Below are 21,283 nucleotides of genomic sequence, written 5' to 3'. Positions count from 1 at the left end.
GGTTGGGTGGTATGAAAGAAGGGCGTGGAGGGCAAGCAGCTAATGTACCACAGTGCTGTAACGGGCAAGAGGAGAGGAAGGTACTGTCACCTGGGGAAAGCTCCTTGTGCAGGATCTCTCTGACAAATGCCTCAGGTCTAACTAAATACAGCAGAGACAGCCCAAGCCTGAGGGGCAGCAGTCACACTTCCCCACAGATGCTTTAGGTGGCCTGAGTATGATGTAGAGCTGGGTGGGAGAGGATGGGGAAGGCATGAACAAGTCTCTTAATGAAGTTGAGAGTCTTGATAGGTGGAGTAAAACCAGACATTCAGTCAAGAGGGCTTTTTTTAAGAGGGTACTTTTGGACTGAAATGCTTTGATATATTTCTTTTCTAGAGCAGAGTCCTTTTAGATACAATTTTCTAAGAAAATATATGGTCTTTTCAATTCTAACTTTGCCAAATATTGATTTCTCTTTTTATAAGAGTAAAAGCTCAGTAGCAGAAACTACTATACTAAATATTGAATTTCTGCTAGACCCAAAACATTGGTAAATATCCCAGCAAGACAAATGAATGTCAAACTGTTAACAGGGATGAGATGTTAAATGGAAATGATCTATTAGATCATTCAGAGCTGTGCTTGAGAGCTGCCTGCCTGAATAGTTTTCCAGTAAATATGTCTTAGAGAAAGTAAAGGACAGCATCCAATACAGCTGTGGAAAAGCATACCCGTTCTCATAAAAAAAAGGAAGAGCAGGCATTAGACTAGATGTTATTTAGTCTCCTAACTTTTAGCTGCAATTAGAAGATCCAGTTTACCAGACTGTGTTTTACATATGGAAAAGTGCGGACATCTTCTGCTAGCCCTACTACCATCTGTACAGTTTTGGCAAGGCAGAAACAAGGATGAAATCTTAAGACATTCATTTTCTGATAGGAAGAATACACATGCACGCACACACACAAAAAAAAAGGAAGTTCCACCCAAGAAGTACCCTAAGTCCTGAAAACCATAAAGCCATGATAATTAAATATAAGTCACTCCCAGGCATAATCTGTCAGTAATACTACACAGAAAAACAGAAATTAAAAAAAAAAGAAGGTGGGGAAGTCTTCGGTGGATTCACTATATAAAACAATGGGGAAACTTCAGTAGCTCACCTCAGAGGGGAATGTAATGAACTGAGGTGACTCTATATCAATTAACTGGGTTAGGGGGAAAAAAAAGGGGGGGGGGAAGAAAATTATCTTAATGGGAGAGATTTAAGTGAGGCGTTAGTTGGAGAGAGAAAGAATTATGGATCTCCTAAGTAATTCAGGGGCTGCACTTGTTTCCAGTCCAGTTTTAAGGCTCAGAAAGGGCCAGAAGCACATTTTGTCCAAGGCTTTTGAGATTTGCACATATTAGCACAGTTTCAACAGTCCTCACTTATCAAGTCAGTTCGTATTACGGCAAACCAGTGATCCCAATGCCTAATTTAAAAATGCCAACTTAGAGAGGCTTACGATACCTGATAGCTTTTATCTATACAGTCAGCCTCACCAAGAACTAAAATGCTGTGAAAACAAACGAAAACACTTTTTCCATCTCTTGTGGATGTGGTCATCGGAGACCCACTGCTCTCATGTGAAGGCGAGCTCTGGGCTTCTCGGCAAGGCAGGAAGTGTCCGTGGTGTGATGCTGTCTGTCCAGGCAACAGCATGTGGATAGTTGGTACACAAAATGAATCAACATTTTTTGCGATGACGAAAGCCTTTGCAGATGACTTTCGCAAACACCCAGAGGAACCAACAACTGGGGAGTGTTTTATTTCAGCAGGCCTGGGAAGGGTGGGTCTGCTGCTCAAGCCATGACTGCAGGATGGTTTGAGCTCGCTTCTCCAGCAGAGCCACTCAAGAGTGATTTAGGCGGTGAAATACATCATGGATCTTGTGCTAGTAGCTGCTGATACATGCTTGTAAACCACTTCCTTGACCTCAAATTGAAGCTGTGCAAGCTTTTATCTTGATAGGTGTGGGGGTGGATGTAGGATTTAATTTTCACTCTTTTTATGAAACAGGGCTGTTAAGTCTCATTAGAAGCTCTTACTGTGACCTTCAGTAACCATTTCACTAATACGTTTCTGTTTGCTTTCCAGCCTACCCTGAGATCTCTGTTAGCCTGCAGGAGGGCTCAGCTGGCACGTCGCAGAAGGTGAGTGATTTTGGAGTGAAGAGTAATGCCCATGACCATTACTGTGCACTGCAGCAAGGCCAGGCAGGCTAAGCTGAATCAGGCATAGGTGGGACCTCCAATGTGACCAAGCTTACAGGCTGACAAGTGACTCAATGAGTTAATGTCAGCCATTCATACCCTTTCTTCTGAGGGATTCCCATACCTGCAGCAGCTAGCTGATTCAGTGAGCACAAACTGGAGCTAGATAAGGGCTTCTCCATGGTGTGGGCAAGATCTGTTTTTGTGTTAGCCCTAGGGAAGGCTCCAGGACAGGGTCAAGAGGCTGTGAGGAGTTGGTGGTGTTGCAGGGGGGTGGGATGCTCCGTTTCCCTCCCCATCTGCTGGCTACCGCACAGCAGCCTCGAGCTGTCCTCTCCACACTGTATAAAATCCCTCTCCAAAGAAGGCCACCCACTACCCAGGATGCTGCTCCGAGGGGGTAGGCAACGGCAGCCCCCGCCTGCCACACAAGCCCCCTGGGTACAGGGAAGAGCAGGTGCTGTGGGAGCAGTGCTTGGGGCACCTACACGGTCTAGTGTGCTGATGGAAAGATGATGATCTTGTCAGGCGTAATGTGTCATGCTCCCAGCAGAACTCAGCTGGAGAATCAGATGCCAATGGAGGGACTGGATCTAAGTCTGAGGGCCCCTATTTAGAGCTGAGCCCTTACACATGTGTTTTGGGGCCTTTGTTTTATCACTTGCTTGGCAATGGCAAAACCTAAAGGGAAAGTCTTCTGTACTGCACTGGCTGTACTTGGCATAAAACATATTTGTGGCCCATATGTCTGACTAGCAAGCCACTCTGGCAACTAGCTCTGACACTTTGCTTCCCGTTGCATCCATCCAGGTGCAAGCATCCAAGATTAAGAAAGTTTTCCTTGGAAACAGCGCTTGTGGGCAGGCAGAACCTTGTACTAACCATATCCACCTGTTGTCAGACAAAACATGAGTCAGTTTGTTCTGCAAAACCAGTATAATTTTCCTGTATATTTCCAGTATAAGTTTCCAGGTGTGGTGTTGGATATTGCAGGCTTTTGTCTGCACAGAGCAAGAGGTGCTGCTGTCATGGGACTGGGCAATAGAAACTCTTCCAAGAGCCTCTGTCCATTCTTTACCTCCAAAGAAAACCAACTCCTTTCCTTCTCTTTTCCACCCTTTCTTGCAGGGCTTAAATCTACTTTGGATGTCAGATTTGTATTTCTTCATAGGAAGCATTTATAAAAATATTATGAACTAAAAGTGGCTGAAAACTAAGGGAATAATGAAAAGAGGAGGAAAGCAATTACACTACGAGTTCAGAGGTTATTTACCATGGCAAGGAAAGCATTTCAGCTGAGTAGTTTCAGTCTTCATACTGAGTGATTGACTTCTGCTGGCTGCAGTGCATCCAGCTTGCTTTCAACTAAATGTGTGAACCGCTTTCTTCAAAAGTAGGAACAAGAGGGCTTTGTGCTGAGTGAGTAGCACATGCTTTTTTTTTCTTTTTTTTTTTTTTCTTTCTTTAAACAGACAAGGCAATTTCTCTTAATTGCATGAGTTGCTAAGTAAATGTAATGGGGAACATCCAGGCAGCATGAGATCTCCCGCTCTGCTAGTGCCCAACCCTTCAAGCAGCCTTGAGGTCGGTGTTGGTCTCTTCTCCCAGGTCACTAGCAAAAGGACGAGAGGAAATGGCTTCAAGCTGCATCAGGGGAGGGATAGATTGAATATTAGGAACAATTTCTTTACTGAGAGAGTGGTCAGACATTGGAACAGGCTACCCAGGGAGGTGGTAGAGTTGCCATCCCTGGAAGTATTTAAAAGACATGTTTATGTGGCACGTCAGGGCATGGTTTAGGAGACATGGAGTGTTGGGTTGACTGTTGGACTTGATGATCCTAGAGGTTTTTTCCAACCTTAATGATTCTATGACTCTATGGTTTTTGAGATCCCTCCAGTGCTGCCTGTCTAATGCTTGATGAGTAGTTAAGTTGAGCACAAATACTGACTTTCAGAGCAATTGACATATAGCCAGGGCTGCTGCATCTGAAGTGTGCAATTCCTTGTGACTTCTGGAAACCTCTTACATATGATACCCTCTACAAAGGTAGCTAATTTTGTATATTCAACACATCATTGTGCTAGGCTAGGCAGTCTTTTTGTGGGTTTTGCCTCCTCATCTGCCTAACAAAGGAAGGATTTACATGACAATCAGGTGTCTTACTCTCCCCTCTCACACCGGTGCCCATTACCAATGCCAGTGTTTCTCCATGTTGGAGCCTCTCCCAAGGCACTGGGCTGGGGACAGGAGTGTGTGGAAGGTCACCTTACGTCTCTCCGGCCACAGCACAGGACTTGGAGGGTGTTGGAGCCCCATCTCCCCACACCTGGCCCAGGGTGATGGGAGCGTCCCTGGGCTCTCATTCAACAGTGTCTCCAACCAGAAAAGGGCGGGTGGGGTGTTAGAGGGGAGAAATGCAGGAAAGAAGCAGCGAGTGTTTCCTTCCCAAGCATGGTGGTGAGTAAATAAGCTCTGTCTGTAAGGGATTTTGGAAGCCAGCAGCTGGGTGAGAAATGCCAGAGGCTAACAACTGGCTTTTACTGCTCCGTAGCCTAATGTGAGCTGCGTCGTGAAGAAGGCATTTCCCAAACCAAGCCTCCTGTGGTACGTGGACAGAGCAAGCCTGACGGAGCAGCCTGGAGGTAATGCAACCTGTCAATAGGACGATGGCCCAGCTCTAGAAGCGGTTTCCAAGAAAAACAATGGTTGCTTATACACTCCTACTCTGGGTAGCCTGTAAGGTGTCCCTGAAGGTGAAGGGGAGGATCAGACCGCCTCAAATGGAACAGCTGGTGAACAGCTGTGACCATTGCCCCTGCAATTGCCAGTGATGGGAACAATGGCTTGGCATAACTGTGATGTTCTTGACAATTCTTTGATAGTGTCTCAGCAAAGAAACCTGCAGCCATATGAGCTTGCTTTTTAATACCAGTATTTTGCACAGCTCTGATTTATAGTTGGAGTGTAATGAGAGTGTCTTGCAGATTTTCTCTTTTTCTTTCCACAAGAAATTTCCATCGAACAAGAAGACTCACAAGACAGTGAAGGTTTCTATCAGCTGAGATCAACACTGATGATACAAGGGACCAACCAGACACATAAGACGTTCTCCTGTGTGTCTCTGTTTTCTTTTATCGGGAATGAAACACGGAATATTTCATCAGAAGAAATACTTGTTTCTCTCGGTAGGTTTTTCATAGATAGGATGCATCTGAAACGTAAATGTCAAGAACATTGTACATACATATTCTGTGTTATTTAAAATAGTGAAGAAATGCCAAGTGTACGAAAGGTTTTTTAACACAAGTTCTTCACACAGCTTGAACTTTCTGGTAGGTTTTTTAGCTCAAGTCTTTGCTCAAGACTCTAAATGAGCTAAGAAACTCCTGCACAAACAGAAGATGCTTGTTTAGGCAGTATTTTGCTGCAGCTCCCATACCCAAAAATACACTAGCTTAGCCACATGGCACCAGGGAGCTATTATAATCATGTGTTTCTCACTAAGCATTCCTGGCAGAAAGTCTGCATGTGTGCAATAAAGCTCTCTGGAAGATCAAACCCACAGAATCAGGGATATGTTGTACATCTTCAGTGAAACCTGCAAAAGGCCCCTAAATAACTTGAGTTGTTCTGGGCAATGGAGAACCTCCCCTATGACCTGTACTATAAGAATTAGCTATGATTAGAGAAGTGTGGGGAAATACTGTCTCAAGCAGTTGGTGAAAGCCGCAGATGTGGCAGTCCAGAGGTTTATGGCATTTCTGAGAATGCAGGGTGGCTGGTGAGAAGGACAGACTGATTTCCTGTAGCACCCACTCGTGCATGCCTCGTCTTCAGGTGCAAATGCACAGTTACACTTTTTTTTCCTACTCCTTGCTGAAAAAATAGTACAGCTGAACTGCTGCCCCTTAGCAACCTCCACGAGCACATCATGTACCGTAGTGACTACTTGCAGCTCAGCTGTGTTCACTTGTGACTGTGGATACACTTGTCGGTATGTTTTTCCACAAAGAAAGACTGCATCAAAAGCCAGAACTTACTCCCCTGGAAATACATCTTCAGAGGGAAGGGAGGTAAACAATCATTTTTCTCCAAAATTACTCATTTCACCCAAATTGCAGTTTTGTAGAAATGTATTTAAATCGGAGAGCCGCCAGTTAAAGAAGCCTGCATTCTTGCCTGTAGGGTATACTAACGCTAAGATAGATCCACTCTGTATAAAAATCTTAATGTATTTAGATGTGACAGAAAGGAAAGAATTAAATTAATTCTTAGCTATGTTCTGTGAAGGTGCCATACTAATGCACAGTATGACACAAACCCAAAACTAAATTTTCAGCCTTTATACAAAAGCCTAACTACTTTTAAGAACTGCTTTCATCTTTCTTATTTTTTTTCCTCACAGGCAATAAGTCTAATGAAGCCTCATCCGAAGCTTTTACCACCATGGCTTCAGAAGGTAGGATAAATTAGAGAATGAAATAACTTAGGTTATGTTAGAGGTGCGTTTATAAATTCCTAAAGCTGTTGAAGAAATCGTTTTGCAAACTTGTTTCTGGATGGGTAGTAAGGTACCCCTTTCTGCAGCTATAGCTTTATAGAAAATACAACCAACAGATATTTTGGTGATGTAATCTATCGTAATTAAGCCCAGGAATAATTAAACTCCAGCCTTGAGGGGCACTTAATGTTATTTCTGATGCTTCAGCTGGCATTTGAATATAGCTCTTTCAACACTGAACTGATAATTAAAAATAACAGCCCTAGTAATGGTTCTACCTTCTGCTTAAGTACACAGCCAAGATCCTCAACACTTTTGCCTAATTAAAGAACTGATGGGATGTTTCTTAATTTGTGTAAATTTGGTAAATCCGTGCTCTGTCCCTGCAAGCTTGTCTTATTATCGGCTTATTGCAGACAGATAAATCATTCCCTCCACGCCTCAGCTGAAGCCCTTTGGTGACGCCTCTCCTGGGGCGGCTTGCTCTGCTCTGCACAGGAGGCAGCTGCATTTCAGCGGTGGGTTACGTGAGTGCATCAGAGACATGCTGTAGACAAACAGTGTGGAAAGGCGTGTGGTTTTCTGTGTAAGCTTGCTTCTGTAAGTACAGGTTACAGCAGACCCTGGGTGTTCAGCCAGTACCCTCTTGGACACCATAAAGCCATCCCAGGCACCAGGGGTCCCTGAAAGAGAGACTTCATCCTCCACTGGCCTCTGCAAAGTGATCTTTCAAAGCAGTCCCTGCAGCTTGCATCAGGCCACCACCCTGCTTCACCTTGCGCACTCTGCAGTAACATACTGGGAGCTGGGCACACCTTGTGGTGCCCCACTACCCAAGTTGCATCTTTGGGTAAGGGAGACTCTTATGTCAGCCAGCTACTATGAAATCCCTGTTAGCACAGGTGAGGCTAAAATGAAGTGGAAATGGAAAAGCAGTTCTCAAAACAGTCAAAGAAGGTACAAAAGCTTGCAAATAAACCAGCTGGAGAGTTGATGACTATCTTCTCATGCTAAGGTCCTGTCCGCAGAGGGTGACTTCCTGTTTAACACCCTCCCAACATGCCTGACCACACAGACATACTTGGGCTGCCTTCCCAGATATGTTTTTCTAATGGGGTGTGTGAGCTTTCATGGTTCACCTCCTTCATGGAGCCCTTGGGGGGAGATTTATTCCTTCCTCCTAACCTACTCAGGGGGTACTTTGCTCACCTCCTAGGCAAAAAAAAGAGTGAGACAACTCCTACTTAGGATGTAAATGCTGCTTGGGCAGGATGGTGTCTCTGCTGTGCTTGGCTGGCTGATTAACAGTCCTTTAATTACACGGAATAAATCTCTCTCTCTCCCCTTCTTTGAGGATTTGGCGAGCACTTTTCAGTGCAAAGTGTCCCTGAAATTTCCTGACAGGGTTGCAGTCTCTGAAATGCATCACGGATGGAGTTATGCAGGTGCCATCACTGGGTCATACATGTTATTTCAACCTGCGTGCCAGTGTGGTGCCTCTGTTTGTACGGGATAAAACCATGTAACTCACTTCCGCTTTCTGAGTTGAAGTGCAGACTGGAGGTGCCAGGGGCTCCAAAGCTTTCTCCCCCAAATCTTTGTTTTCCTAGGGATTTCACAGCACAGTTACCTCAGGTACTTCTTGTTTCTTGCTGGACTGCTTGGTTGGATTGTGCATTGGAAGATTATTTGGAAATTAAGTGTGATGCACTCTCTCTCACTCTTGAATCCTTGAATGACCCACTTTTCTAAAGCAGAATAAACATCTTTCTCAGCCTGAGTAAAAGTATTTGCTTTGATTTGTTACAGACCTTGGAAATTCAGCACTTCCAGTGGGTCTCATGACTACCTCAGGTAAGGGGGTAAAAAAATGAAAGCAAGCCTTCTTTATTACTCAGTCAGTAGAGGTATGATCTCTGCTTGACCTGTGCTTAAATGTCATGTACATAGAGCCAGAGACAAGCTAGGGAAAGGTCAGTGCACTCTGGTATGGGTGGTACCTGTGTGCTGCTGGATGGGAATTTGCAAGCTATGAAGTTACCTAAGAAGAGATCTGACACAAATCCTGCTAAAACTGTCATGTTTGGACAGCATGTAAAATGGCATCCTGAATATCACATATTATTCTTATGCCTTTTTATAAAATGGAATAAAAAACCCTATACAACTTTGAATAAATTTGTCCTATTATGACAGCGAGGTGCATGAGATAGAAAAGTTAAAACCACCACTTTTCCTTGACCCAATAGCACATCATTCCCATTCATTAATGATATACGATAAATACCACTGCTTTACCAGAGCATGCATATGGATAACTATATAAAACTATCTTCAGCAATTGAGAGGAAAACGCACAAGAGTTTTGGGATCCTGGGCTTATATGGCTGCCGCACGTTGTCAGAACCAGTTCTGGCAAGGCGGGGAAGCACCACCATCAGGCGCATATTCCACCCCACAGCAGTTAAATTGAACCCTGTGTATAAAAATGTAAATAAAAAATGCACAAAACTAGCCCATGTGAAAGGGTCTGCACTAATAAAGTCAACTGTCTCTGATTGCCCCTTGAATTTGTGGAATGTGTTTTGAGCATTTAACCTTAACTCTGACAGTGGGATTTCTGCTGCAGAGTCCGTGTTAACCCAACAGCTACTGCAAGTTCTTTGATCCAGGCTGTTTTATGATTTACTGATATTATTTTAGAAAGACCCTAGTGACTAAATGTGATACCATGTAATCTGTTTGTCTTTAGAGCATCAGTCGACATCTTTGGCCTCTCTAGATTTCACAAGTCAAGCAAGTGTGGCTTCTGCTTCTACAACACAAGGTAATCAATTTAGCCAAAATGTTTTCTCTATTGCTTCAAGAATGTAGGAGAAGGATACATAAGCACAGCAACCGTCTTGAATTTTTTGTAGCAAACAATTTAATGTCCACTGAAGCCCTTTTCCTAGTGCATAATGCCCTAGGAAGTCCACAGCTTGAATATAAATATATGAGAAAATGCTGTCTTGATTTCATCTTTTTTAATGCTCCATTCAGGATATATGCATTAATTTCAACAAGTCAATAGACATCGAGTGTAAATTTTTACTATATTTATTCCTTTTATCTCTTTAATTCAATATCATACAAAAATAGAATGACATTAGATCCAGAAAAAGTGCAACGCAAACATTGGAGCTCAGGATCACAAATACAAAGCGCCTATAAATAAAACATTTCCAGCAGATGAGTCAACTCAGTGATTTCTTCTCTGGGCTGGTGACACTGAGGCCAGTGGAGGGCAGGGTGACTCACTTGGAAGGGTTTACCATCACTTCCCTGGGGAGAAATACGTGTATCAGCAGCTGGCATGCACTTGACAGCATGGCAGCAGCCTGAATCAAGAGCAGGTGAAGCCTTCTGATCCCAAAATAAAGGGTTATGCCCACCAGTCCCAGCAGAATGCATTTTCTCACAGCACAGCCAATCTGCAAACACTTTTTTTTTTTTTTAAGCCTCTTTCCATTTTGAAGACCAGCTGTTGATCCCTGTAGGACTGGTAGGTTTTAGGCAGCAGTTAGAAGGGCGCTGGGCTGCCCTTACCAGCAGCAAGGTGTGCCCTCACTGCCACGCGGCCTGAATAAACACAGGCGTGGTACACCCTCCTATTTCAGAGAGAAAACAGCCTGTGCAAAATGGCAGCACAGGCAACACAAGGAAGAGGCAACATGGCAAGTCACTGTCAAACACCTTGCAAATCCCTTCCGTAGCAGCACCAAAGCTTTGGCTTGGAAATGATCCACCATCAAGGCAGCAGCTGGCAGGAGTGGATTTGGCCCTTGGTATTTGCAGCAACTTTGTTCTCCCAAACAGAAAAAAAAATCGATTGCAACAGATTAACTTTCATGAGCCTATGAGGGATTGAACATCCCCCTTACGTTGTATAATTCAATCCTGCAATCTTCACTTCACGTAACCTATACAATGCTATAGCAGTATTTACCCAGAGATGTGCGAGTAATGAGATGGGGGGTGTGGGGTTAATACTGGAGGAAGACGCTGAACACAAGGCTTCGTCCTGCCCTACCAGAGCACTTAATATAAAACCTTGGGGCATGAAGAGGCTAGACCAAGATGTGCCATGGAGGGAACACAGATTGCAGTGGCACTGAAATTGAAGTTTGCTGCTTCTCATGCTGCCTTCCCCACCCCCAAAGCAGAGACACTTGCCCAGACTGGCTGCAGTGGGGCAGCAAAGCACTTGCCCAAATGGACTGAAAGCCCTTGCGTCTTAAACAATTTCACCACGAAGGCTATAAATACACAATGTGAACAGAGAGGATTCTGCTTGCTGGATTATACATCTTCACTGGTTGAGGAGGTATGAGGTCAAAGTCATAATGTAAGCTGGAGCTGAGCCATTTCTCTTCTGTAAATAGCCCAGGAAACTTCTGCCTTTTAACCAGTGCCCCTGACGTGTGGCAATCATGGTGTGCCAACCATAGGTTAGTGCTTTTCCTCTCCGGCTCACTGCTGGTTCCCACACTGGTGCCACCATCAGCTTCTTGAGTAGACCTTTTGGGCTGCAGCCAAGTCAGGATGCCAAGTCCAAGTCTGCCATTGTATAAAGGGATTTGATTCGGTTCCTGTTATTTTGCAAGTTTTTAATGAAAATCCAAGGGACAGCTGGGAATTGATAAGAAGGAAGAGTGCACAGATACAGACAGGAGAAGGAGGAGGGGAGGCAAAACTGAGGCTGTTAAAAACTGCAGCCTGGTCTTGCTTAGCTTCCACAATAGCTTCATCCCTGAGCCCAGTGATGCTCAGGCTTTGAGAGCTGGGTTACAGCTGCATTTCACCTTCTCAGGTTTGTTCAGATGGCTTAATGGTACTTTTCCAAAAATGAGACAGGTGTTAGGAAAGATGGACTCCTTTTTTGTAAATGTGAAATAGACCTCTTGGGAAAATTGACGTCTACTTGCTAACCACCATCTGTCTGTGTTTGAATATCAGATAAATAGCTAGTTCTGATCTAGAATACTTAGCACTTCAAAAAAGTTTAAAGGAAAATGTTGAATAAATTGTTATTTGGCACCAGGCATTGCAGGTGTGACTCCTGTGCACTAACTTCTTCAAAACTCTTTGCTAGCTGGGAAAACAGTTTCATCTCACTGGAGCTGGTGGAACTCTGCCTAAATTCTCATTTACGTACATTTGTTCATCGCACTCTATTGACTTCAGGTCGAAACAAGCCAGTGTACTCAGAACTACTGAGTTTCAGCTGAAACTCAGCTGAAATCCAAAAATGCATGCTTAAATGCCCCATATGTTTTCTCAAAGTTTATTTATCCGTCTCACCAAACTCCTCTTGGGTTTCTAGCTTGTGACAGACTAGACACAGGATTTTGTAGTGCTTGTCAGAGGGAAGCCAGCATTTCAAGTAGTAGGTTACAGCTCTTTGACCTCTTTAGTCAGGAGACAGGGAAGAAAGAATGAAAAATGAAGAACAAGCGATAGGGTACTCTACAGCAATTTTTACAACGTTGTGTGTTTTTCAGCAGGAGCACTGATTTCTACTGCAGAGCCAAAAAGCTATGCCAGCCCCACAGCATTCAACGAGAGTTTGACAACACTGTGTGAGTAGATGATGCATCTTCTTTGCTTCATAGGACTGTTAACAGGGGAGTTATGCAGCTAAATGTAGCTAAATGCAGGTGCTGCAGATGTGGCACCAGTTTAGCAAGTGTTGGGTTGCAATTCCACAGGGATCTGGAGTATCTTGCAAAAAGTACAGCAGCAGGTACTTGGCTCTACGTGGTCCTCAGTTTGTGATGCCTTTGCCAAGAACATTGGCTCTGCGGTGATTATTTTCAGCTGCTAGTTGATAGTCATCACATCGCCATGCAAAAATTATTACTAAACATGGAAAAGTTGTGTCCGAGCAGAGGCCAAAAGTCGGGTGGTATAATCTGTACCAGCTTTTCTGTACCTCACAGAAGCAACACCCCTGCTGAGTTGCACTGAGTTAGAGGATAAAGACTTGAGTTTTCCGAGCCATCAAGGATTTGCAATGGCAAAGGAGCAACAAAAAGCATTTAAGTATCCTGGTTTTATTAGACGTGTTTAATTCAATAATATTAAAATTGAGATAGTTGCTAGGCAAATGTAGTGTATACCAAGGAGAATTTATAGATTAAATAAATTACTGGAGAAGCTAAATAAAATCACAGAGCAGCAATGAAATCATGAGATAATGTGAGGCAATAAAGGCTGGCTAATAGAACATTGAAAGGCAGCCTCACTGAAAATCAATAAATCAATAAAAAAAAAAAAAAGAAACAACCTAGGGGTGGACATTTTTTCATGAACCTTTCCCTTCAGAAAAATCTCTGCACAGCAGCAGAAAGCCAGAAGTGGTTTTCTTTTTTAACACCTTGGTTTGCCTTTGTGCTTTTGGAACAGGCAGGACCTGTCAATGCACTTTTGCATTTGTATGGCAGTTGTCTTTTGGCTGAAGCGCGAACATAGCAGCCTCTTTCCATTTTCTGAATATATTTTTGACAGCACTTGGATGCTTATTTACCAGCGTATAACCCACAACCACATGATTTGACCAAAACCCTGTGACAGCTTCTAAAGCTTCACAAGCCTGCTCTTGTGCAGCTTGCTAGTTACAATTTTTGCTAAAAGCATTCTGAATTACACTATAATTTGCAGGAAGTACCGTGCAATGCACCAGTCATTGGCTTCCCTACAGCCATGCCCACCTGGCCACCAGCTGAGGTACAGCCTTCAAGGGTCCTTAGTCGGGCGGCTATAACTGAGGGCAATTTCAGAGCGCACGGGCACCAGTGCGCCCACTGAGGCATACTGATGTGTTTCCCTGTGCCCTCCCAGGGCCATTGGGCTCGTACAACAGGGATTACCATTATCAGCTCAATCCTCTGAGGTTCTAACACAAGCCGTTATGTGAATAACATTATGTAAATAACAATAATTAATGCTCATCGGCATGCTGTATGTTGGTGTTATGGGATCTCTAAGTGTATGTCCTTTTTTTTAATGTAACTTTTTAAAATGCCAGGTCTACCATGCTTATCCCCATAAAATCAAACACCTAATAAACAAGGAGAAAAGAAGAACTTAATTGAATTAATGTCCAAAACTCTAGTCAATTTTTGGAGTGCCCTAAAATTGGACTGATTTTGGTAGAGCTTTTTAATACATACATACATACATATATATACACACACATACAGGCTCGAGTGGTCAATTTCATTCAGAACCAGCATCTCATGAGAAAGAGATATTCCTAGCTCTGTCCGGTTCCTCATTTACACCATTTAAACAATAGATTTTTTTTCTTGGACTTATAAATCAGCACTTATACTAGAGACTTTCAGGTATCTGTTATTTCATTTGTTGTTTGCATCAGAGAAAAGAGAAGGGTATAAAATAGCCACAGTTAAACCTAATGAAGCAGTCATGTACAGGCTTTTAAGATAATTGAAGGATATTTATTTCTTTTTGTCCAGATTTGAATGATTCCACCACCAAATCCCCACAAAGCCTTAGGAATGCCACGCGCTCCTCTGAGAACACAACCCTGGTGCATCGTAAGTGCCGTGTCAGCTCTGGAAAAGCTGTGCACTTGTCTAGTCACATATTTTAGCTATTCTTTTGGAACACATGAACACAGAGATGGCTAGAAAAAACAGGAATGTATCCTTAGGCAGCACTGATCTCAAATGTGGGTAGCTTAGCCGCATTAGGAAAGGGAAAATATCTGTCTACAAACAGATGAAAGATGATTTTTGTGGTTCAGACACAGTGCTTGACAGAGGAGACAGAGGTTTCACTCTTTCACAGCAGAGGCAGACTCTTTGTGTTGCTGGTAAGCCACTTAATATCTTTAGCTTTTTCATTACTGTCAAAGAGGCGAAAAGCTTATCGTTCTCCCACACAGCTGTGCAGCTCAGTGCTGGCTTGCTGGAACATCTTAATAGGTGTTTTCTAATAGTCTTTCTTTCTTCTAATATTTTCTAATTTGATAAAAGCATATTTTTTGTCTAACACTGGGTTGTAGGCCAAAAACATAGGGGTCCCCCCAGTGAAGTCTGACACCTGGATTCTGGAATTTGATTTCCAGTCCTCAGCAAGGTGAATAACGGTGGCTTCTAAACATCACCTTCATTAAAAAAAAAACACCCAAATAAGTTACTAAAAAATGTTCTGTGCCCATATCCTTTTAGGTAACCTGTCCTTCAGCATCACAGACCAGCCAATTTCAGTTACCAAGGTGAAAGATTTCTTTACTACCAGCAGTCTGCTCAATAGTACTGGTAAGACATCATCCTACAAATCCCCTTCTTTCGGTGTGCTGTTGCAGTAAAAAAGAAAAGTGGAGAAGCACAAAACCTGGAGCATCATGTAAATCTGGCCAAGGAATTTCAAAAAAGGGAAAAGGAACATAGGCCATGGCAGCTACATCCCTGCACCATCAGTTGTCACAGGCTGTTGGTATTCCTTCCTTCTCCTTGCCTTGGCAAGCAACACCCCAGTGTATGTTTTCATCCAGTAGCAAAATCTGGCCGCTCACACACCCCAGGGGCCACTCATGGCTCATACAGTGTGGTAGTCTTGGTGCCCAGCCATGGCACTGGCTGCCACTGTGGCTAAGACCCAGGCTGGGTGATGTGCCAGCAGGACCAGCCTTGCAAAGGGTCGTGATGCCAGCACAACAGGAGGTGACACTGGGGCTGTATTGCTCAGTGACACTTGTGCTCCAGCTCTCTCTAGCACCCAGCCCACTGCTGCATCCTCTGTGATGGCTGAAGGAGGACCCCGAGGCCACTTCTTTCAGCCACCAGCACCCCCGAGAGTAGCTGTGCAGGAGGGGACAGTGGGGGGATCCCAGCACCGTGGCGGGGAGAGGCAGCTGTGGGGAGGTGGGGTCGGTGCTCCACCAGCGAAAGCCCCCTTCAAAAGGCAGCTGCACCCTTGGACAGACATTTAGGCAGAGATTGGTGTCAGCAGCATGAAAAATAAGCTGGTGGGAAGGAGGGTTGGGGTGGGCAGCTGTACCTGGGTCGCACCACTCACTACACACTTCCTTTTCCTGGAGAAGCTCACAGGGGAACAGAGAAAACCAATGTGTTTTGGATGAAATGCTTGCTGGGCTGTGCCTGAGTAACCTTGGTGTGTGAACCAATGGGTGGCTGACATCAGCCTGCAAACCCACTCAGAACAAAAGTGGTTTAATTCCACAAATTAGGGCTGCAATACTCAGAGTTTGGGATCCTCAGCCTGGGAACCTGACAGTCCGCTATTGATCTGGGCCTGGGTTGTCACCAGTACTGTGCCTGTGGGGAGCAGCAAGCACGGATTTTCCTCCTCCCAGAGGATGTTCGACTGAGCTCTGTCTTGCATGTCCCTTCCAGGTGGCATGAGGAACATGAAAGCCCATCGTTTCCCCTGGCCAGCAGTGGTAGCCGTCCTGCTCCTCTTCTGCAGTGTTCTAATAGCTTTAGGCATCAGGAAATGGTGTCAGTACCAGAAAGAGATGTAAGTACTCTGGAGCGGAACTCCAGGGGTGAGAGGGACGGCACAGGGGTGTCGTGGTTTAGCCGGCAGCTCAGCCCCACACAGCCGCTCGCTCACTCCCCCACCGGTAGATGGGGGAGAGAATCAGAAGGGTAACGCTCATGGGTTGGGATAAGAACAGTTTAATAATTAAAAGAAACAACAGAAATGCAATGTAAAGGAGAACAACGAGAGGCGCAAAGCCCCGGGGGAGGGGGAAGGGGAACGAAGGGCCGCCGCCGCGCTGCTCCCGAGCCGCGAACTGCCCCCCCTCAATATACTGGCCATGGTGTCACATGGTATGGGATGAACCTGCCATTGGCCAGTCGGGGTCAGCCGTCCCCGCCATGGCCCCGCCCCTCCCAGCCCCCCCCCCCCCCCGCCACACGGCAGAGCGCGGGAAGCTGGAAAGGTAGCCGCCCCCCCACGTTGAGGAGAATTAACCCCTTCTCAGCCAAAACCAGCACAAGGGGACAGCACAAACTCTAACCCACCTGATTGGATTTATGCATTTTCGTTTGAGACTACCCATAGCGCACAAGACCTTTAAGTATGTGGATCGCTAATGCTGTTTTTTTCGTACAGAGGTATGAAATGTGGAGCATTCTCAGTCCTTTCATCTGTTCTGTGTGTTATCTATACAACAAACTTTAAAAAAAAGCTGCGGTACAGCATCAGGGTGTGAGGGAAGAATACAAGTCAATTTTTAACCCCAGAGCCCCCCACTTCTATTAGCCTCCCTGCAAGCTGCTTTTGCTCTCTCTTGTTGCATGGTTACTTGAGGACATGTGTTAATGAAATTGTACTTCTAGGGCAATATAGACTATTTGAGTTGCGAGTAATGTATGTGAAAGCAGACTACCTGAAACTTAATCCCAGTCAAAGAAGCACCGAGTTTGTAATTATTACCAAAGTTTAATTCCCTACTAAAGCACTCGGAGATCCACTGATGAAAACAGTATCTAAGAGACAATTAGTTTTAATCTTACTCACATTACTAAAATGTTTGAAAAATCATGGTGAGCATCAATCATGTGGTTCTAGAAAACCCATTTGAAACAGGACTGCAAATCCTGTATATCAAAAGTAAAAATGGGATTGATCATTTTCACTGATTTGCAGTGGGACCTTTCTTTATCTTGGCCTATAAAGTGACCAAAAAAAAGTTACAAGTCTTTAAATATACCTTCAGAGAGCCGTGTGAACAAAAGATCCCTGTGAGGGGTTTGAATGGTTCACCAGGACCGTGATCTGATTTTTCTGAAGCATGAATAAAGTAAAACTGTGAGGTGGGAGCTGAGAAAGCCGAATGAATCCCGGCAGGTGCACTGGGGCTGTAGAACAGACACAGGGAAGTTGCAGTATGTAAGAGCAAATGTCAGGTGCTCTTATAATGATTTAGTGTCCATCTACCTCCTCCTGTGAATATTTTACAATAGTCTTTTATACGGCTTGTGCGTGACAGCGTGTTTTTCTCTCTTCTGTTTCAGTATGAACAGACCTCCGTCTTTCAAGCCACCGCCACCTCCAGTAAAGTACTTCTCCATGGTGGAGTCTGATGGGACTCCCCCATCCTGCCACGAACTGGAAAACCTCTAACATTACCTACACCCCTTGTGTAGTGCGCAGAAGACTGACACACTTAAAAGACTCTGTCTTTAAAACAGTGATTACAGGAGTTTGGTGTTAATGACCCATATTAAAATTCAGAGTGCCTAAATGACATTAATGTTGGAAGCTGAGCACTCCTGAGGACACACTTCATCCCAACTATCTCTATGTATGCATTATGTTAACATCATTGTGAGCATCCCTGTCACCTTGAGATTACATGTGCTTAATTTGAATTGGGTGATCACCTGGGAATTTCCTGTCTTGTTAATGGGAGCAGATTAACACATCACTCCGCCAGCCTGCCTGAAGAGCAGTTGCAGCTTTTTGTTTTACTAAGTGTATAAAGACAACGGTTCTGGGTTCTGCCGTATGGACATCACAATTACACAGGAAATGTTGGCTTAACACAAGATTTTTGACGCCTCCATAAGCCATTCTTACAATTATTATTTTTTACTATAACATATTGACCAATATGACCCAATATATGATTTTCTATCACTGTGAAACTAAACAAAAAATAATCAGCACCTCACACGGAAAGAAAATAGTCTGCATCTGTTGTCACCGGGTTGCAGCACAGGATCGTGGTGGGGTGTTGGTGAGATGACAGGGCACTGTGCTGACCCAGTGGAAGCATTCGTAAAGAAGACCCAGCCACTGTTGGTGAAGTCAGGAGAAAGAGTCAGCTTTGGGCTCATTTACAAGCCACCTGTGGACCAGAGGCTTAAGGACTGAAGTAAGTAAGGAACCCCAAAGATAACAGAAAGTGTCTTGAGTCTGTTTTTCTGAAATTATATTTACAGTATATGTGAAGAAAGAAAGGAATATAATAATTTTATTCCCCATTGTTCTTAATGAGCTTCTGTCATTTGCTCTCTCCACATCTTTCAAGACCTCAAGGGTATTTTCCCAGGTGGCTTAAGCTGGTGGAAGGAATGGTCCAGACTTAGCCCTATCCTGCCTGGGCTGTGTGTCTTCGCATTGACACTAGTGATTAAAGGACCATGCCGAGGGTGGGATCAGCTCATCCCACTGCACAGTTCTCAAGCCAGGTCAGCAGCTGTGTGATCACTAACGCAAGGCGCAAGAGATGCAGTAGGAGCACTGCTGTCGGCAGCAGTGTGGTCTTACATTACCTTCAGCCAGCCAAGAAACTGTCCCTCCAAGCTTGTTTGAAAATGTATTGTTACCACAATGGTATTTCTGTAATTAATGCAAATCAATTAAAATTCAATCATGTCAAGCTTAAAAATTGGTATTCTGATTTCGGAATGGCATTTGCCTTATTTACTGCTAAATGCTGGTCGATGAGTATCAGGGTTCAGAGCACTGTATTTCCTGGGACTTTAGATGAATGAATGACTTACTGGAAAGAATGATTTGCCAGACCTTTTTAAAGTATTTGGTACTGTTATTTACCTTATAGCACAAGCAGTTCTAAATCCATCATCAGAGGAATTGCTGTCCTCAACAGAAAACATTTTCCTTCTCACAAAACTACACAGACCTTGCATGCACAGAAGGTTCAATACTAATTTGAGTGTTTCTTGTCCATATGGGTTCATAGAAGCAAAGTAGTTTAACTTTTGCCATACTATCAGTCACTGCAAAAAAAGGCAGCTTTTTGTTCTTCAGGAAAATAAATCAGAAAAAAAGTCCAGCTGGATAGTCATGTTCCAAGGGAAGCAGAAAGACAGGACTTTCTTCTTTGGTATTAGATGAGGATGACTGTCAGTAGCGTACCTGTCGAAGAGGGGTTATTTCGTTATCACAGATGCCTTCATCCCCTCCGTTGCTTCATGTCTGCGATGGTCCCTCCGACGCTAAGGTTTTGCAGGTCGCCTTGAGAAGCATTCAGGCTTGGCGTGATTTCCACCGCTACCTGCTGACGGAGCCAGACTGGAGGGAGAGCCACCAGGAGCTCTGTCCCGCTCCCTGACCCACCCGCCCCCGAGGGATGCTGATGCTGACGCTCCCACACAGCTGCATCAGCACGGGAAAGATCTCCGGGCGACTCCCGCCTGGCTGAGAGCGCCTTCAGCCTCTCGGGGCGGGGGTCTCCCTCAGACAGACGGACACCGCCCCGCCATGGGGAAATACCGGCGGGCACCGCAGCCGCGCTCCCGCCGCCGACCAGCAGGTGGCGCTGCAGCACCGCAGCCGGCGGCGCGCGAGGGGCCCCGCCCCGCCCCGCCCCGCCCGGGAGCCGGCCGGCCGGGCTGAAGTTACCAGGTGCTTGAAGATGCATATGGGGTGCCAGATACGTGTTTTTCTATAAGAGTAAGGCGTTCAAAGCTTGCTGCGTGGGGTTAGAAAAGATTTCTTTTAAAAGAAGCTCGAGCATTAAGTTGCTAAACGCAACTCCATGACACGATGAAACCTGTAAAGCAGACCCGGCTCAGAATCTGAGGTCTCGTGTAGCACAAATGTAATACCGTGAATTTATCTGGGTCTGCTGTATATGTTAGTTAACACGTATGTTATGCAGCTGGAAAAGCAACACACTGGAAAGCTAGGCAGCAAGGTGGTTTTATGTACAAGTGGTTTTCGTCTGCTTCTGGGGAGAGAGCAACTGGTCCAGGATTGGCAGGGGGGCGGGGAGGGGTGGGGGAGATAAAAGCAATAAATTTGGTTTTAGCTATTAACATGCCTGCTGAAGTCAGCGGCAGGGCCTGGGGACTTCAGTGGAGTGAGTGACTTTTCCCAGCACTCCGCAGTTTGTGATCCTGCCTGTTGCGCCCAGGTGGTGCTGGGCCGCGCTGACCGGGGACGGGGGAAAGGCTGCCAGCCCTGAGCCCGTGGGGTGCGTGGGGCAGGCAGGTGTCCTCAGCCTCTGCCTAACTTCCATCTCTCTGACAGCAGCGGGGACGGCTCTGAGCCTACAGGATGCCCTGGTACTGGCACGCCTGTTCCTGTATCCCAAATTACCTTTTGCCTCGCTCTGAATCACACGTCTGTTTTTTAAACAGCACTGCAGTGGCTTTTCTTACAAGGCACCTTTTGGTCCTGTGATTATTTAAGCGTGACATCTTTATTTAAGAAGCGCCCTTAGAGGTTGCATGGTGTGCTCAAGGCGTTGCAACGCAGGTGGTAGCGTGGTGGTGCCTGGGAGCAGGCTGTGGGGAGCGCAGGCTGCTGGCAAACCCAGAGCTGGACTCATTAGTTCACAGCTGCTGATAACAGGCTTGCTTCCTGGGATTTCCTGGGGAAAGAGCCCATCTTATTATGGACCCACAGAGTTTCTTCTTCTAGGGAGAGGTTTTCCTCATTGCAGCTGTGTTGAAAGCCTTGTGAAGTGCTCCGGCTTCATTTTAATTATGTAAAAAGCCCTGTACAGCAGTTATACTTGCTAACCAG

General features: G+C 45.0%; 1 protein-coding gene across 1 annotated transcript in view; it reads left to right on the top strand.

Moving 5' to 3' along the window:
- Positions 1-19,173, top strand: part of CD96 (CD96 molecule) — a 32,861-nt gene extending 13,688 nt beyond the window's left edge. Inside the window, exons 6-16 of the mRNA XM_075103953.1 lie at positions 2,123-2,178; positions 4,793-4,883; positions 5,250-5,426; positions 6,647-6,700; positions 8,552-8,596; positions 9,495-9,569; positions 12,286-12,363; positions 14,263-14,343; positions 14,980-15,069; positions 16,168-16,291; positions 17,800-19,173. Coding sequence (XP_074960054.1) covers positions 2,123-2,178; positions 4,793-4,883; positions 5,250-5,426; positions 6,647-6,700; positions 8,552-8,596; positions 9,495-9,569; positions 12,286-12,363; positions 14,263-14,343; positions 14,980-15,069; positions 16,168-16,291; positions 17,800-17,908 — 980 coding nt within the window. The 3' untranslated portion in view covers positions 17,909-19,173. The remainder of the gene's footprint in view (positions 1-2,122; positions 2,179-4,792; positions 4,884-5,249; positions 5,427-6,646; positions 6,701-8,551; positions 8,597-9,494; positions 9,570-12,285; positions 12,364-14,262; positions 14,344-14,979; positions 15,070-16,167; positions 16,292-17,799) is intronic.
- The last annotated feature ends 2,110 nt before the right edge of the window (positions 19,174-21,283 follow it).

This window comes from Phalacrocorax aristotelis, chromosome 1, assembly GCF_949628215.1.
Source record: "Phalacrocorax aristotelis chromosome 1, bGulAri2.1, whole genome shotgun sequence".
NCBI classification, from domain to species: Eukaryota; Metazoa; Chordata; class Aves; order Suliformes; family Phalacrocoracidae; genus Phalacrocorax; species Phalacrocorax aristotelis.
Note: the sequence above shows the minus strand (reverse complement) of the source record. Positions and strands in the feature narration are given on the sequence as shown.